This window comes from Zonotrichia albicollis, chromosome 11 (assembly GCF_047830755.1).
Source record: "Zonotrichia albicollis isolate bZonAlb1 chromosome 11, bZonAlb1.hap1, whole genome shotgun sequence".
Lineage (NCBI taxonomy): Eukaryota > Metazoa > Chordata > Aves > Passeriformes > Passerellidae > Zonotrichia > Zonotrichia albicollis.
The window spans coordinates 1,482,316-1,501,249 of NC_133829.1; the positions used below are offsets into that span (position 1 = coordinate 1,482,316).

The 18,934-nt window shown below is 49.5% G+C and overlaps 1 protein-coding gene across 3 annotated transcripts in view; it reads right to left on the reverse strand.

The window, feature by feature from the left end:
• Positions 1-18,934, reverse strand: part of SMAD3 (SMAD family member 3) — a 74,814-nt gene that overhangs the window by 17,762 nt on the left and 38,118 nt on the right. For 2 of the 3 annotated variants that reach the window (XM_074549128.1, XM_005483504.4), the window contains exons 2-3: positions 1,912-2,105; positions 541-675 (exon numbers count right to left, since the gene is read on the reverse strand). In XM_074549128.1, the coding sequence (XP_074405229.1) occupies positions 541-675; positions 1,912-1,996 (220 nt within the window). In that variant the 5' untranslated portion in view covers positions 1,997-2,105. The remainder of the gene's footprint in view (positions 1-540; positions 676-1,911; positions 2,106-18,934) is intronic. The other variant, XM_005483505.4, reaches the window with a different exon arrangement.

The window sequence follows — 18,934 nt, forward strand, 5'->3', positions numbered from 1 at the left end:
ACTTTTCTTTCTCAAGCTGCTGGAAGGAGGAGCCAGCACAGCCAGGATGATATCCATATTTGTGAATAACAGAGGAGGGGGAAAACAAAAAAATCCGGATTTTCAGTCCCATGAAACTTTAAGCCATGAAGGCAGTTTTCTGTCCACATATTTCTCCTCTCCTGGAGTGCAGCTGCATAACTTGTCCATGCAAATAAGGTGTAAATTGCTTGTAAAATAGATACATAAATAGAAGAGCTCAATTCCATCAGAAATTTGGAGAGTTTTACTCAAAACAGCTGAATTTCATGCAAATCTCAAGCCAGTAAGGAAACATCCAGTTTAGATTTCACAATAAACTGAGGTTGTACCACTGAATGCAGAGGTGAGTTTAAACCCAACAAAACCGAGCCATGAACATGCTGAGTGCCCCATTTACAATTCCCAGCTATTGCTGCACTCTGCAGCTCCAGAGGAACGCTGGAGAGGAGGATTGCCAGGCTGGGACTGCCTGTGCTCTCTGCCCCTTCCCTCTGCTCCCCTATGGAAGACACAAGGTACCTGGAATGTAGTTGCTCTGGGGCTCGATACCTGCAGGGAAGTTAGTGTTCTCTGGGATGGAGTGGCTGTAGTCATCCAGGGGCGGGAACTCGGCCGGGATCTCCGTGTGCCGCGGCACCAGCACCGGGGGCAGCACTGCCAGAGAGCAGCAGTGAGGGCAGGGAAACAGCAGGGAACTGGAAAAACCAGTCTGGAGAGACAGCTTCAAACACAGGGCAGCACCTCACTGCCAGAGAGCAGCAGTGAGGGCAGGGAAACAGCAGGAACAGGAGCAAGCAGGCTGCAGTGACAGCTTCAAACACAGGGCTCGTTAAGGGACAGGATTTGATGTTTGCCTCTGGAATAACAGCAGCAGGTGAGGATGCTGTTTGTTCCCAGCTGCGAATGGGATAGAGCTGATCTGAGCACATCTGCTCTCTGTGCCCCCTTCCAGCTCTGCTGGAAACACCATTTAGGAGATGGAGCACCCCATGATTCCCAAGGAATGAGTTTCCCATAGGATGGAGCAGGCAGGTGGGATTAGCATAAACATCCTGCCTGGCTCTGCAGATCTGTGCTGACATGCAGCAGAGGCTCCTGCAGATCAAAGTCTCTTCCAGAGGCAGGAGGAGACTCCAGAACAGGAAGCTTGGAGCTGTTCTTAGACCCAGCTCAACAGTTTATCCTGAATTTAACCCCAGCAGTGAGGGATGCACAGAACACTGCCATGCTTCCTGCTGTGAGTTATGTGCACACTGGGAACCTGCTCACTTGGGTTTCATCAATTCCCAATGATATTTTCCCCCTGAGTGCAGGTTCATAAATCATCCCACTCCGTACAGTAAGGGATTATCACCAATAATAAACCCACTGTGCCTGGGAGATGCTCTTGCTGCAGGAGAGGCTGGGGGTGGCAGGGATCCCTTGGGAATGCCCTGGGAGATGCCCTTTGCTGCAGGAGAGGCTGGGGGTGGCAGGAATGCCCTGGGAATGCCCTGGGAGATGCCCCAGCTGCAGGAGAGGCTCGGGAGGGCAGGGATGCCCTGGGAATGCCCTGGGAGATGCCCTTTGCTGCAGGAGAGGCTGGGAATGGCAGGGATGCCCTGGGAGATGCTCCTGCTGCAGGAGAGGCTGGGGAGGGTAGGGATCCCTTGCGAATGCCCTGGGAGATGCCCCTGCTGCAGGAGAGGCTGGGGAGGGCAGAGATCCCCTGGGAATGCCCTGGGAGATGCCCTTTGCTGCAGGAGAGGCAGGAGGGCAGGGATCCCCTGGGAATGCCCTGGGAGATGCCCTTTGCTGCAGGAGAGGCTGGGAATGGCAGGGATGCCCTGGGAATGCCCTGGGAGATGCCCTTTGCTGCAGGAGAGGCAGGAGGGCAGGGCTGTGCTGTACCTGGGGTCTCCACTCTCTGGTAGTGGTAGGGGTTGACGCAGACCTCGTCCTTCTTCATGTTGAAGGCGAACTCGCACATCTCCATGGCGCGCAGCTCGTGGTGGCTGTGCAGGTCGGGCCAGCGCCACAGGCGGCAGTAGATGACGTGGGGGAGCCCCTTCCTGTGGGACACCTGCAGCCTTCCATCCAGGGACCTGCACAGGGGACACGGGGCTGTGAGCCTGCACTCACACAGGGACACACGGCTGCTTCTGTCCTGCCACGGTCACCAACAAACGCCTGGCATGGTCACCAACACCTGGCACGGTCACCAACACCTGGCACGGTCACCAACAAACACCTGGCACGGTCACCAACAAACACCTGGCACGGTCACCAACACCTGGCACGGTCACCAACACCTGGCACGGTCACCAATACCTGGCATGGTCACCAACAAACACCTGGCACGCTCACCAACAAACACCTGGCACGGTCACCAACACTTGGCACGCTCACCAACACCTGGCACGGTCACCAACAAACACCTGGCACGGTCACCAACACTTGGCACGCTCACCAACACACACCTGGCACGGTCACCAACACTTGGCACGCTCACCAACACCTGGCACGGTCACCAACAAACACCTGGCATGGTCACCAACAAATACCTGGCACAGTCACCAACAAACACCTGGCATGGTCACCAACACCTGGCACGGTCACCAACAAACACCTGCCACGGTCACCAATACCCAGAGCTGCCAGGCCACCGCTGGTGCCCATCCTCAGGGCAAGGATTCCCCTCCAAAAGCAGTAAAATCATGGAATCCCAGCCTGGTCTGGGTTGGAAGGGATCTTAAGAGTCAACCAGTGGACACCTCCCACTGTCCCAGGCAGCTCCAAGCCCAGTGTCCAGCCTGGCCTGGGACGTTCCATGGATCCAGGGGCAGCCCCAGCTGCTCTGGGAATTCCATCCCAGCCCCTCCCCACTCTCACAGGGAACAATTCCTTCCCAAATCTCATCTAACCCCACCCTCTTTTAGTCTCATACCATTCCCTGTGTCCTGTCCCTCCATCCCTTGTCCCAAGTCCCTCTCCAGCTCTCCTGGAGCCCCTTCAGGCCCTGGATGAAGCATCCTCAACAAATAATATTTGTTTTATGCAACAGCTCTGCTCTGGATTTCCTTTTGGATATCTGGATTTTTTAATTGTTTCTTTACTATTTTATGGTTGATTAGGAGGCAGAGACAGAAGCCTCAGCCAGCAAGAACAGGACAATTCAGTGGTACTGAAAACACTGGCATGTCCTAAACAAGCAGGGTTTGCACAGCTCTCAGCCAAATCTGCTGTGCTTGGAAAGGTGTTACACCTTAAAATGTGTGTTAATAAAGCTGGACTCTTAAAACACAGATAGATGAATTTTCATTGTGACCAAATCAATATAGATACCATTTTGTAAACTTATCAACTATGTCTATATAAAGTTCAGGAACCCTTACAAACAACCCAGACTTCCACTTTCATTTCCAAGTTGCAGCTTGAAAGCAAATAGAGAGTTTTTACAGCATTGCTTATTTTTATTTTTACATCTACCCTGTGTCTCCTGCAGCTCATTTTTTCACCTAACCCCTGAACAGCCTTTTCCTAGCAAAGCTTCCCAGGAAGCAGGACAAGAGCTTTCAGCTCCTCTCCAGCAGAGGAAAAGGCTGGAGCAGGGTCTCCTCCACCCTGCATGGATGGGAGCTGCCCCCAGGCACTTCCTTTGAAGTCTAACCCTTCATTTCCCTTGCTTTTCCTAATGACCCGAATGAAACACTTCAGGGCTTTGGTGAAATGAAATATTTCTCTTTTTTTAATTTGTCAAGGAGAGAGAAAAATAAAGAAAATTGAAATTTTACTCAGAATTATTTCCCCTGGTTCTTTGTGTTGGCAGCAGAGTTAGAAAAACAAAGCGAACCCAAGGCAAAGCACACAAACAATTATCCCAAAGAGGCTTGGGCTCATCCTGGCTGCCCTAACAGAGCTTTCCCAAAATCTGCTCTGGCAGAGCTTGGTACCACACACACCTCTGCAAACACTGCTACAGCAACAGGCAAGGCAAAACACAACTGATTCCAGCCAAAACTGGGAATATTCCCAAGGAGAGTGGCTACACCTGAGCTGCTGGGAAAGCTGGGAATTCTGGGGTTGATTTCACTGGAGCCAAGACTGCAGTGATGTGACTTCCAAACTAACCAGGTTTAAAATAATACGTATGAAAATATTCACTGAATTTAGCAAAAGGAGATGAGACAAGGAATAAACCAGGAGTGCTTCTCCATCTCCCTCACCTTTGCCTGCCTGGCAGCATTTCTGGCATCCAAGTGAGGAAAAAAGAGAAAAAAGAAGGCTCAGAGAGAATATTCCAAGCATCCCACAGTGGGAAGTGTTTCTCCTGCCCCCAGTCTCCAGCAGCACGTGGGCACTGTGGATCTGGGCAGAGCAGCTGAGCTGGGGCATTCACACAAAATGTGTTTGACTTTGGGGGTGTTTCCAAGGATGGGGCTCTCCCTGCATTCCCCAACAACAAACTCCCCAATCAGCTGGGGTGGGAAAGGCTCTTCCTGCCCCCACACCAGGCTCTGCCCACAGCACAGACAGAGATGGAATTCCCTGTTCCTCCCTTTTACCTTTCCTTGAACCAGCCTGGGCTGAGCAGCTCTCCCTGTACAACTGCCTTGATATATTTATTATTCCATACTATTTAACAGGATTGCTTTTGAAACTACCAAAAAATTTTGGGCACAATTTAGTACTGGATTTTTCTCCACAAATCCAGCAATGTATTTGCAAGGGTGAGGCCACAGTGGGCACCAGCCAAGTTTGTTATCAAAACCTCAGCAATTTGTCAAAGCTATTAGAACAACTGTGCTAAATTAAGAAAGAAGAGGCTGAGACACCGAATACCAAGGCCACACAAACTAGATAACAGAAGGCTGAAACACCTAGAGCAGAACCAATCATCTACTCCAAGAAACACAAACAGCAAATGAGTGAACAAGACAAAGACACCAATCAACAAGTGTGTGCTTAGTCATTTGTACAATCTATAAATATATGTGTAATGTAAACAATAAACAACTTCTACTTAATCATATTAATCAGCTACACAAGAGTCCCACATTTCCACAAAACCAGCATAATTTGTGCTCTGTCATCCCAGTATTGCTGCACTGCCAGGAGTCCTTGAGAGCCAAACCCTCAGGGCTGAGCACCTTTAGCAGGGATCCATCCTTGAAGCCATTTCCCAGGGAAATTACCACCCCAAGCTGCCTCTCCAAGGCCAAAAGCTGCTCAAAGAGCAAAGGGCATCAGTGAGGCTTTAATGGCAAAACCAGCAAGGGGAGGGAAAAAAATGACAGCAACATCGAAGCTTTATTTTTAAACAATCTGTCTGAACTAAACAGGAGAACATTGCACAACCTGAATTTGATTTCCAGGCCTGATTGGGGCTTTTTTCTGCTTGTTTGGGGTTTGTTGTTGTTGGGGTTTGTCTTGTGGTTGCTTTTTTTAACTGTATTTAATTTGAAAGATCGTGGATTGCGAAAGACAAAAAACCCACCCCACGTTCTGACAGATTCTGGTCATTTTATTTGTTCCTCTTTGAGCATTTAGCAGCTATCTTTAGATGGGTACTGAAACTCTTCCTTGCACCCATCCTCCTGCTGCAAAAGCAAAGCTGAAATCAGGGGTGCAAAAACCAGGAGTGCAAATTAAGGAAAGTGATCTAAGCAATCAAATAGTTTTTGCCCAGGTTGGGAAAATTCAGACTTACTCCATTAGAAATCCAATCCCTTCCCCTCCCTATCAGTTTTATATCCCTGTCATTAATCTTGCAAGAGAGCAAAATGCCTGGCAAACTCAAGTATCCATCAACACCAACTTGTACAAAAAAGGAAAGAAGGAAAAAAAGAAAAACCATCAGGAGAAAAAGTGAAATTATTCACTTTAAAAACCACGAGCGGGAGCTGGGTTTTAACCCCATGACTAATAAGTTGCCAGTTGCTCTGAAATGCACCAAGAAGTGTGGCCACAGGCTGGGATTTTCTCCTGAACACACAACATGGTAAGCAGTTCCTTACTGGCCCTGCAGCAGGGAAATTGCATTTATTCCTGCAGCAGAACCTGGTGGTGTGTGCAGAGCTCTGCAATACCCACAGGGCTTCACTGAGCACTTGGAGAAAATCTCAACTTTCCCTCAACAGCGGCCAAATCAACAAGAGGGAATAAAAAAATGACCCACACAGCACATTTGTAACTCCAGAGCTGATCCTCTGCCATCTCCTTCCCCTCAATTTGCTCAGCATCGCTGAATTTTCCAATTTCTGGGGCGCTTCTAACAGTGCTGTCATTCAAAGTCTGGAAAAAGAAGTTCCCTGTGTCAAGCTGAGGTTTGCAATGTGCTGCCAGAGAGGAAACGAATAATTAACACTCCTGTTGAAAATTTATAGAAGATTAAAATAATTAATAAATGTAATTTTCAACATATGTCTATGGAGAGGGAAAGTTTTTATAACCTCCAAATGAATGGAGTTAAAGGATTTTCCCAAAGCAAAAGAAAAGTTTTGAGGCAGAGCCAAGGCCAGGAGAGAAGAGTGAATCTCTCCCTCAGTACTCTCAGTGATCAGCCCTGCTCTGTGCTGGTAAATCTCTCATCTGGTTCTTTCTTCCCACCAAAATCCTCTTTTGGATTTGGAAGGAAACCACACATCCTTTACAAAACAACCCACAGCACCAGGTAAAGAGAAATTCATCTTTTCCTATGGTGCTGCACAATTCCTCTGCTGGAGTGTGTTTGTTCTGGGACTGCAAAGGAGCTGATAATGGCAAAAATCACCAATGTCTCCTGTGGAAATGGTTTTTACCTGCCCCTTTCCAGCCCAGCCCTTGCAGCCTCCCCTTCCCCCTCCAGGGCTGAAGAACTGCAGCCCTGGGAGTTGATGTCAGGATCAGATTATGACAGCATGAGTCATTTATTAAGATTCCAGTAAGCTCTTTAGCAGGTGCCTTGAGACCGTATTTTTCAGAGTCTAATTTCACATTCAGACATAAGTACATTTTATTGGTTTACCATAAACTCTCTGCCCATTGTTGCAGCTCCACAGAGCCTTGTCCCCCTTCCAATCTCAGTTTAATTCAGATTTCTTTGAAGCTATGGAGAGATCTCATTTTCTCCTATATCACCAACTATTTTTCCTCCTGTATTTTTCACTGATCTCTGTTATTTACACCCCTTCTGTTTCTGCCCCAGCTACAGGATATTGGTTGGTGGCTACCAAACCCAGCTCCCTCTCCTCTATTTTTAGCCTTTTTGTAATTTTATGCCCCTCTATTTCTTTCAGCTCCTCCTTTTCCTGATAGCCAGGAGCACAGCAAACAAATCAGATACCCCAGAGACCCAAGCACACACCCTCCTACCCCAGGAAGGACAGAATATATCCTAATGCTTCATTAAGGCTCAATCACAAACCCACTTCCAAACTTCCTAATACACATTCCAATATTTCTGCCTTTTCTCCACTGAAAACAGAAGTGGGATTTGAGGTTGTGTTTCTGAAGGTATTGCAGCCCTGGTTGTGAAACCCAGTTTTTCTAAGCAGTCCTGGTCCTTTTATTTATTTCAGCAAAGTTTATTGGCCCAAATCTGTGTCAGACTGACTGAAATTTATTTGTGCTTGAGCCTTAAGGGTGCAGGGAGGGGACCCAGGAGAGGTTTCTGAACGTGCCTTTTTGAAAAGTCATTTATCAGAGCTCGTCACTCCTTCCCAGAATCCTGTATTTAACTCCAGAGCTGAAATCCAAAACCCAGCACTCTTTCATCCAAGCAAAGCAGCAACTTCCCCTCTCCCAGGAGACTCCAGGATCCTGAAGGGGCCGTGGCCTTGCACAGGCAGGGAACTTTCAGCAGGAGAAAAGGGATGGATGGAAATGCCAAGGAAATTCAGATCATCTTCCATAACCCAGAGTGCATCCACAACACAAGCATTGCAAGGAAGGCTGAATTACTGGAGCACATGGCAATCAGAAAGGAGAAAAAGGCAAAAAGAGCTGCTGTAAAGCTCAGTTATTCTGTCTGCCTCCATGGAACTGATTTACATTTAATATCCAGTTTCTATCTGCATCCTCTTGATGCTGTAGGGAAAAAACGCTCCTATTTTCACTGAAATCAAGAGAGTTCTGCAAATCAGCATCAGCTGTTGATATAACCCAGATAAACCAGAGCAAGAGAACCCAGGAAAGAAAGGAAAAAGAAACTTGTGCTTGGACAGAAGCCTCACACAAGAACTGCTGCCCCAAATATGTGTGTGCTAACAAAAGCAAAGGGGATTATCTGAGGGAGGGTGGGAAATGACAGTTTTAAGACCTTGGCCTCCCCCTCACAATATATACAATTCCCAGTGCCTTCAACAGAACCTTCATATAAATACCAGAGTCAGAACTGGCTCCTCAGACAAATGTTTGTGCATTCTATCAAGTTGGGCCAAAGCCAACATTTCTTATGGAAACATTTCTGGTGGTCCTGGACAAAGAGCATATTTACTTTATAGCAGATATAGCTAAAAATACATTGTGCTCCAGCCTCCAATTATCTTGTTTGGAAAAGTTTGAGGCTACTTGAGGCTCGTTGCTGTTATTTTCTTTATTATACAGTGAAAATGTTGCTGCTTTCCCTGTAATTTGAAAAGCAGCTATTTGCAGGTTTGCCCATCTGTGTTTGGACCTCCCCCGCACGGATAATGAGATCCAGGGTGAAATTTTCCAGAGTGCCCATCTCCCATTTCCAAAAGCAACTCAAGGCAGAGATCAATGCTCTGCTGGAATTACAGAGGCCTTTCAAGCCTTCCCTTAATCCCACTGTGCTCTATTGCTTTCCAAGCTGCCTTAGCAGCCACTCACACGTGTAATTATTTGCACAACCAGCAGCAATGAACAGCACACCACCAACAGGGGTCCTGCTCCCACAGACCTCCTCCAGCTCCTCCCCAGGGATGTCCCTTGGGATCCAGCCCCCCGTGAGGGGTCTGCTCTCCTTTCAATAAAACCCAGCTCGCTCACAAAAATCATTCTGGGCTCCTTACAGGCTCTCCCCCTCTTCCCAAGGAATTCTTTCCCCAGCTCTGTATTCCAGAGGAGCTTTCCCAGCTCCAGTGAATCAGTTGTGGGTGAATCACTTCCCATGTGCTTCATCCCAGAGCAATTCCCACAGGCTTCCCCCTAATCCCGATGACACAGAGCGACCCAAACAAACCCGCAGTTTCCACCAGGAGTTAACCAAGGTGTGTGCTGAGGTGAAAAGGGTACTGGAAGCAGGCTCTGTTCATTTTACAGCTCTGATGTGAGTCACCAGCCGTGCAGGAGCAATCCAGCCCCAAAAGCAGCCCCAAAGAATGGGATGTCTTTGGGGAGCGCTGCAGATTTCAGATGGAGCTGCTCATGAAAAGCTCACACGAGTTAATATTGAACAGTCCCTTCTGTTGGAAATTGCCAGTGAAATCAGTGTTGGCTGTGTTTGCAGGAAGCATTTTGGAACTCCTCTGTCTCATAATCAGCTTTTACAGCACCTCAGAGGAGGCTGAGGGCAGGCAGGAGGTGCTGCTGCTTTTGGGGTTATTACTCTGATCTATGCTTACAGTAAGAAAAATGGGTTCTTTGGACCAGAGAGGTGGAAGAAGCTTCAGCTGAAATATATATTTTTCCCCCACCTCAGACTCTCAGCAGCAAAAAGGAAGCTGTGTATGGGGCCTACCTGAAAGGTTCCTTTCTTCCTGTGACTCTCCAGAGCAGGGGCAAGGGTTGTTTTCACTCACAGGAGTCACTCCCTCAGCCAAGATAATTATCTCATTCATGGAAGCCAAATTCTGCCTCCCTAAATTGCAGATTATGTTTAAAAAAACCTGGAAAACTTTGAGAAAAGGAGGGGGAAGAGTATCTTATCTTCCCCACGCTGCGAGACACAAGGGATTCTCTGCTTGCCAAAAATGTAATTTTTCCACGGTGCTGCTGTCTGGATGCAGCATTTCCCTCTGTCCTTGCCTCTTCCCTGCCCTGGTGCTCCTGGAGCACTGATGTCTAACTCCAAGGCTGAGCTCTGACTAATGCAGGATGTGTGGGAGAGCAGCTCTGTGAATAAGAGCTCTCCACAGCACCAGGATCACGCTAAGTCAGTCACTCTTATCACCCAAACAGGATCTCCAGTGTGTGTGCACAGGGCCCTTCCTGCCCCTGGAAATCCAGCTGGGGTGACACCAAATGCAGCAGGAAGAAGCAAGTGGCTAAAATCAACATAAACAAATACCTTATTTTCATGTAAATGTCAGCAGTAATAAAAGCTTGAGGCAAGAAGTGATTAAAGAACAGTCCAGAAAAAACCCCAGCATGAAAACAGGTCACCTCTCAACCACCACAGGACGCAGCACTGTTCCCAAATGAGATGTTTTTCAAAAGTTTTCCATGAGGTGTCCACTACGAACAGCTGAAAATATCAAACTCACATTTAAAGAACAGAGGGCCATTTCAGGCACCTTTCCTGCAGCCAGCTCCCCCTTCCCCCTCCAAACCCCAAAGAATATTTGATATTCAGGCCTGGGAACCTCACTGGATAAATGCTTAAACATTGAGCTTAAACCAGGTCTGGAGCTTGCCAAGGAGAGGCAATGAGGAGAGAAGCAGACTCACGGGTAAATATTAGTTTGTACTTGAAAAAGCCAGAGCACATTTTAAAGCTGCTTTTGATTTTCATGCCAAGCTCTGCCAACCACTGGAAGGCCAAGGCGACACAGGGGGACAAGCACCTGGCAGCTGCTCTGGGGGGACAGTGACACAGGCAGGCAGATGGTGGAAAACAGCCAGCAGAAATCCAGAAAGAAGGGATGGTTTATCCTCATTTCCTTTCTGGCCCCTCTTGGCAGGTGCCAGGCACACAGAGGTGGGCTGGGCTGTGCAGGGGCTCCTGGCACTCCTCAGAGGGGCAGGGAATGATGTTTGGGAATGCCCAGCACAGCCCTCACACCCTCCTGGGCGATAATTCCAGATAAAGCCTGGAAGTTCTTTGGAGAGACCCCTCCTGTCCTACAGCAGCAGCCCAACACCCTCTGCTGGGCCCTGAATGGGGGTTCAGAGAAAACAAAACAATTCCCAGCTCCTTCAAACCCTTCATTGTTTTCAGCACTCTGCAAGTGCACAAATAGAGGTGTCCATGTGTGTGGGGCAGCCGGGATGAGAGGGACACCAGAGCCCTGTGTGGCACCAACACCAACATCCAGATGGCACCATGAGAGCACCATGAGAGCACCAAATCAAAGCTCGGGGAACTTCTGAGCAAGCCACAATCCCTGTGCACATGAAATGCAGACAGGAGGCCCAGGAACAGCAGCCAGCTCCTCCAAACCAGCACGATGAGGCACAGAGGGGTAAGGCTCAATTATGGCCTTTTTCTGTCTCCTCCGGAGCAGCAAAATGCACTTGCTGGGTGCCTGGGGCAGCAGTGACTCACAGGGCAGAGGGCTTTCCATTGAATCACCCACAGGCTTTGAAGCACCCTGCAGGTTCTGTTGGTGGGAGATGTCTCACTCCCTGCACCTTCCCCAAACACTGCCAGGCTGTCCAGGGCATGAGAGGGAGGACACAGCCCAGACCAAGGGTGCAAAAGAGCAGGAATGCTCTGGGAATACCTGGATGCTGCAAAGAGGAATAATGGCAAACACAGATGGAGCAGCACTGCTCACTCCCACAGCATGTGAGCACGGACAGAAACTACACAAAGACAGGGAAACAATGGGATAAGTCACAAATATTTGACTTCACAAGTCAAGACAGTTTTCTTTCCCCTCCCCTCGTGACTAAGCCTTTGGTCCACACACCCACTCCATCCTCAAAAAAACAAATGTGATTGCTCTAAAATACACAGAGGCAGTGACCAACCAGCCTCCCCCTCAGCACTCAGCCTATTTACTAAGAGTCTGCTCTGTTTGTGACAGGATCCAACTCCCCCTCTCAATGAGACATGAAACACCAGCAAGTCCAACTCTTATCCCATTCCCAAACCTCCACCTCTGCAGACATCCCTCTCCCAGATGAACTCACTGCAGTCACTCCTAGCTGCTGCCAGGGGAAGCACACTGCAGTGCCCAGCGTGCCAGCTGATCCCAAACCAGCCCTCAATCATGCCAAGGGCTGTGCCAGGGGCTCTCCCCCAGAGGAGAGCACTGGCAGCTCCCTGCTCTGCATTCCAACACCCCTGAGCACCTGAGCTCAAGCTCTGTGCCGTCCCTTAATGGGTTAAAGTGGCACAGGGGAGATTTGGATTCAATATAAAGAAGGAATTCCTGCCTGTCAGCATGGGCAGGCCCTGGCACAGGTGCCCAGAGCAGCTGTGGTGCCCTGGATCCCTGGCAGTGCCCAAGGCCAGGGCTGGAGCAGCCTGGCACAGTGGGAGGTGTCCCTGCCATGGCAGGGGTGGGATGGGGTGGGATTTAAGGTCCCTTCCCACCCAAACCTTTCTGTTACTCTCTGATTCTGCACCTCACCTGTGCTGCCCCAGGCAAAGCCACTGCCCGCAGCTGCAGCCAGAGCCCCCAGGGTCAGCCCCATCCTGGCACCAAACCTTACCCTAGAAACTACTCACCATCCACACCCACTGCTCCAGACCACCCCTAGCAGCCTTCCCAGCCATTTTCTGTTTGACACATATTCTTATACAAAAATGAAAGAAAAAAACCCACCAAAAATCCAAACCTCTGAAGCAAGTGAAGACCTACCCCTTCTTTTTCTATTTAGCAATCAAAACAACTTGCCTGTCCTTATGTCATCCCAACTAACCTCTTCCTCCTCTCTGGCACATCAGATAAATATCTTGTTCCTCCAACCCATCAGAAAACACAGCTGCTAAAATTATCACTGTGACCCATCAATCACCCTCCTCTCTCACATTGTCCCATATCTTCTCAGAGGTATTAAGTTCAAACCCTTGTCCTCAAGGCACTCCAGCCCTCTTTTATAACACACTTGAGAGCTCATCCCACCAGCAGCTCGTCCCAAACTCCATGTCCAGACTGGGCATCCCCCACATGCTTCCCTCTGGCTTCCCCTCCCCTCCCACCTGGGCCCCGCTCCCTGCTCTTGGCAGCTCTCAGCATTACAGTGCGCAGAAATTCCTTCCAGCCCTGAGGAGATGGAAGGATGATCCTTCACCACCTCGTTTCCTTGGGAAGGCTGATTAAACTGAGAGCACCGACCAGGATCAACACCATGCAAGCAGACAAAAAGGTTTGCAGGGAGCAGAAAGTGCAAAATTACTGCAGTAATTAATACAGCCCGTGGTTACAGTTTTCCCTGGATATTCCCAGGAGTGCTGCCTTGCATCTCTGAGCCTGCCAGCTCCTCAGTACAGGGACAGTCTGTATTTTTTCCCCCTCTTCTAAAGCAATAAGCACGTTCTTGGCAGCTAAATTATTAATAAGGAACAAATGGTAATTGATTTATAGATGAGCCTGAAAAAAAGGATTTGTCTTCTTCAGTCTTTTAAGTCACCATGCCCACACAGCTTCGTGCTGGTTCTATCCCCTCCAAAATGTCCCACCCAGACCTGTGATGCAGCACATCCAGCTCCAAATGATCTGTGGTTATGTGACCCCTTCACCTCTGTTGTATCTGACCACTGACCAGATATTGCAAAACAGAAACAAAGTGCTCATTGTTCCTCCTGTCTCCCTTTCTTCTCAGCCGGCAAGAAAAAGCTTAACTGGATTAGTTCTTAAGATTTTATTTTTATCCATTGTGAGCTCGTGAGAAAAAAAAAAAAATACTCATGGAAAAGATGAGTTTTGAATTCAGGCTTTGAATATGCTGAGCTTGGGGAATTAGCTCTCAGTGCTGGTGGAAAGTTCCACAGCTCTGGCCCAGGACTTCACAGCAGAAGTCTCCATCTCACTCCTCAGAGCACAACTTTCTCACATTTCAGCTTCTGCACTTGCACCATCACTGTGCACTCTTGGGATCTCCGGGAAGGTCTTTCCCGGGCAGGAGCTGGGTGAGGCAGGAGGGAGGAGAGCAGCTCCCTTTGTTGGAATCACACACACCCTCCCCTGCTTTCACAGCATTCCCCACAACTCGTTTGGCACCCGGGACTGAGCAGCAGCCAGCCTGCCACAAACTCAACCTTGCTGAGGCACAGCCGTGGCTTTGCTGAAAGCAACGCAAAGTTTGTTTCTAGAAACATTATGGAGATGACATGCAAAACACACAGCACTGCTGCTGAAAGGCTGGCTGAATCCCAAACAATGGCAGCTCTTCCATGAGGCAGAAACAGCCCTTCAAAGGCTTGTGGGCAAATATACTGTCACTGAATATTTTGTCATGGAAGCAAGAGCCTAAAAATACAGCAGGAGCAGATAATGCAGTGAGACAGCGCGGTGCACATCCTGCCTGAGCTCTGCAAACAGCCCGTGTGAACCGGCACTGCTGGGCACAGCAGGGCACCCACGGTAAACGGGGACAGGGCTTGTGATGAACGGCTGCTCCATCAGAGCCCCTGCTCCTCCTGCAGCCTCCATCCCCGAGCCCTGTGCTGATCCTGCAGCCTCCATCAGAGCCCCTGATCCTGCAGCCTCCATCAGAGCCCCTGATCCTGCAGCCTCCGTCCCCGAGACCCCTGCTCCTCCTGCAGCCTCCATCAGAGCCCTGTGCTGATCCTGCAGCCTCCATCCCCGAGCCCCTGATCCTGCAGCCTCCATCAGAGCCCCTGATCCTGCAGCCTCCATCAGAGCCCTGATCCTGCAGCCTCCATCAGAGCCCCCTGATCCTGCAGCCTCCATCAGAGCCCTGATCCTGCAGCCTCCATCCCAGAGCCCCCTGATCCTGCAGCCTCCATCAGAGCCCCTGATCCTGCAGCCTCCATCCCACAGCCTCCTGCTCCTCCTGCAGCCTCCATCCCCGAGCCCCCTGATCCTGCAGCCTCCATCCCAGAGCCCCCTGATCCTCCTGCAGCCTCCATCCCCAAGACCTGTGCTGATCCTGCAGCCTCCATCCCCGAGGCCCCTGATCCTGCAGCCTCCATCCCTGAGCCCCCTGATCCTGCAGCCTCCATCCCTGAGCCCCCTGATCCTGCAGCCTCCATCAGAGCCCCCTGCTCCTCCTGCAGCCTCCATCCCACAGCCCACTGATCCTCCTGCAGCCTCCATCCCAGAGCCTCCTGATCCTGCAGCCTCCATCCCAGAGCCCTGTGCTGATCCTGCAGCCTCCATCAGAGCCCCTGATCCTGCAGCCTCCATCCCAGAGCCCTGTGCTGATCCTGCAGCCTCCATCCCAGAGCCCCCTGATCCTGCAGCCTCCATCCCCGAGACCTGTGCTGATCCTGCAGCCTCCATCAGAGCCCCTGATCCTGCAGCCTCCACCCCCGAGCCCTGTGCTGATCCTGCAGCCTCCATCCCTGAGCCCCCTGATCCTCCTGCAGCCTCCATCCCCAAGACCTGTGCTGATCCTGCAGCCTCCATCCCCGAGGCCCCTGATCCTGCAGCCTCCATCCCTGAGCCCCCTGATCCTGCAGCCTCCATCCCTGAGCCCCCTGATCCTGCAGCCTCCATCAGAGCCCCTGATCCTGCAGCCTCCATCAGAGCCCCTGATCCTGCAGCCTCCATCCCTGAGCCCTGTGCTGATCCTGCAGCCTCCATCCCAGAGCCCCCTGATCCTCCTGCAGCCTCCATCCCACAGCCCCCTGCTCCTGCAGCCTCCATCCCAGAGCCCCGTGCTCCTGACCCCACAAACCCCTCTCTGTTTGGGAACAGCGCTGGGAAGCTCTCATGGGAGCGTGGCTGGGCTGTCTCAGGAATTGGTGAGGTGAGGAAGTGGCACTTTGGGGTCCCATCTCTGCACCACGTCCTGCCCACAGCAGGAAACCCAGCCTGGGGATGTGCTGTTTCACCACGGGGTTGTAATGCTGAAAATACTTCTCCTCCTCCTCCTCCCTGCCAGGGAAGAGCTGTTGGTTATCTCCTTTCTCTCAGCACAAATCAAAGATAAAACACGAGAGCCCCGGGTAACTGGAATACATCACATGCTGCATTCCTTGCTCCCATTTGCAATATTTGGGCTTGAAGGGGAAATATTTTGTTTAGCATAAATGAGAGAATGGTAAAAGCCACACCAGATAGAAAAAAGTGAGGCTCTGGGGATACAGTTCTCCAACAGAGCAAAGTGAGATGAATTTTGTTCTAGCACATAAAGCTTAGCTGGATTTGGTAATTAAACCAAAGTTCTCAAAATCTTCAGGTGCTTTTTAAGTGTTTTATCCTTATCAAAATTGTCCCCATTGCTCTCAATGCTTTTCTGTAAATACAAGTGGCAGCTCCTTGCTGTGCAAGTGTGCAAGGACTCTGGAAACACTCCAGGAGTTCCACCACCACAAAATCAGATGTCAAAACTCCAAATCATCAATGCACTTATGCATAACAGTTCCCAAACCAAAAAGGAGCCTCGGGTGGGACCCAGGAGCACTGAGACACCGGAATGTGAGCTCAGGAGCTCCCTGTGCCCAGAGCTATGGGAAGCTCTCAGGTTTCGGGGGTGCCCAGCCAGGCACACCAAGCAGCCTCCCCAAGCCTGCCAGGTTTGTCTCCCTGCAGGAGCGCTCTCAGCTGAGCCTGGCTGTGCTCCGAATTCAGCAAAGTCCATCCCACCCTGCACAGCCGCCTCTGGAGGATGCCCATTGTTGGATGGCAGCACCCAGTAATCCCCTAAACCCCAAGCAAACACCGGGGCCTGTGGGATCTCAGCACCTCAGGACTGAGGTGCCGAGCCACCGAGAGCACCCTTGGGGGGCTCGGGAGTCCTGGAATGTTCCAGAAGTGTCTGGTGGCTGCACTTTGATCCTACACGGGAGACGACACCTGTATGAGGACAGGAGGGTTTCACCGGGGTGAATGGTGAAGGGATTGGTTAATTAGAGAGTGAAACACAGGGTTTAGGATTTCTGTACAGGGGGGTTTAGAGAAGTAAGATGGAGGAATTGGGGCCTGTCCTGTCCTTCTTCTTCTTCTTCTTCTCCTCCATCTTCTGTGGTGATGGTGGCACTTTGGGATTGGTCATTACTGAAAGTGCACCGGACAATAAAAATAAAAAGGATTGGGGAAAAATGATAAATATTGTACACGTAACAATGGGTATAAAGATAGGTGACTGTCCGGAGGGCAGCACAGTGTGCTCATGGCTGGCTGCTGAGCAGAGCTCTGTCGGGCCAAGAGAAAATCTTTTAGATAAACAATTAATAAACATAAAGACCGAAAGAAGAACTGAAGCCTCTTCTCGTCCTTTGATACGCGGGCTGCCCCAAGGCCACCCCGGGCCTTTCCAGGCCCCTCAAACAGCCGAAAACCGGACAGGGGCCAATCCACAGGCAGCAGGGAAGAGAAAGTGCCCGACCCAGGATTTGCATTTCCAGCAGGATGAGCAGGTAAATGAAGGACAGACAGGAAGGAGCAGTTATCCCAGGAGCAGCTCCTGCTACGGCTCTGAAAGGCTTCGTGGGGAAATAAACCAAAAACATCCCCAGCCCATTCTTCCCGCAGCCATTCATCCCATTTCACTTCCAAAACATGGCTGCTCAAGTGCAGGTGAGCAAATCCTGGGAAATACACGGTTTCTTCTACAGACAGGGAGAGGAAAGAGGGGAAAAAACATGCTAGGAACTAAAAATACAGTGTTTTTTCCCTGAAAATCAGAGTGGCATCAGGAAGGGAAGGCTGTGGGGAAATGTGTATATGAGTAAAGCAAAGAGCATCAATCCTTTCTGCTTTCCTCTGCTGATCGCCCTTGATAAATTATCCTGACTCTTTAGGGACTCTTTTAAAATCTGCTTTTAATTATTTACTCGTATTTTTTAGGAAGATAAGATTGTCTCTGCCTTTGAAACTTCCACAAGGGCCACACCCTCCCACACAGAACGATTTCACTGCTATAAAAGCTCTGGCTGCTCAGCCAGCTACTACTTAGTAATAAAAAAAGCAACATGGATGGCTACAAGAGGCACAGATATGGAAACCATGCAAAAAGGTGGTATTGGGGTTTTTTGGAGCATTTGATATTATGAATAAAATAAATTAAATAAAAATGAAATGAAAAATGAAATTAATAAAAGAAAATGAAAAAATTAAGTAAAATAAAATAAAATAAAGAGAAAAATAAAATAAAATAAAGAGAAAAATAAAATAAAATAAAATAAAGTAAAATAAAGTAAAATAAACAGAAAAATAAAGAGAAAATGAAAAAAAAATGAAGAGAAAAATAAAGAGGAAAATAAAATAAAATAAAATAAAATAAAATAAAATAAAATAAAATAAAATAAAATAAAATAAAATAAAATAAAATAAAATAAAATAAAATAAAATAAAATAAAAGCTGGAGCAGGGCCAGGGTGCCCATTGGGGGAATGCTCCCCTGACCAAGGCAGCTGCATTTCAGACTCACAAGTGAAGGTGCATCCAGTGGCTGTGTCAGGTGCTGGCTTGGCAAAAGCATTTCCTGCTAATGGCCTCTTAATTGTTTTCTAGAGCCGTGAGAGATTCCCCAGAGGGCTGTGCAGGCAGGAACGGGGAGTGCTCGGTGCCATTTGTGACAGGGGTGTGGAGCAGCAGCGCCTGCTGCCAGCCCTGCCAGCCCCAGCTGCTGATGGGCCCGAGAGCTCCGAGCGAGGAACGGCCCCTCCTGACCCACCCTGGCATCCCAGCGATGCCTCAGCTTTGGATTTTCTATTTTTCACATTCTGTGCTGCTTTAGTTTGAGGGTCTGGGTTCACATCAGGGATGCTGAGCTCTGTGCACAGAGCAGGGACACAAAACAATCCCTGCCCCAGCTGGCACCAAGCACAAATGCCCCAAATCTCAGCCCAGAGCACAAACCCCGTGGGCTGCAGAGAGAAAAACAAGCAGGGTGGGACTGCCTGGGCTAAGCTGGGATGGGACAATGAACTGCAAGGTGCAAATGGAGCAGAGCTGATCCCAGGGACAGA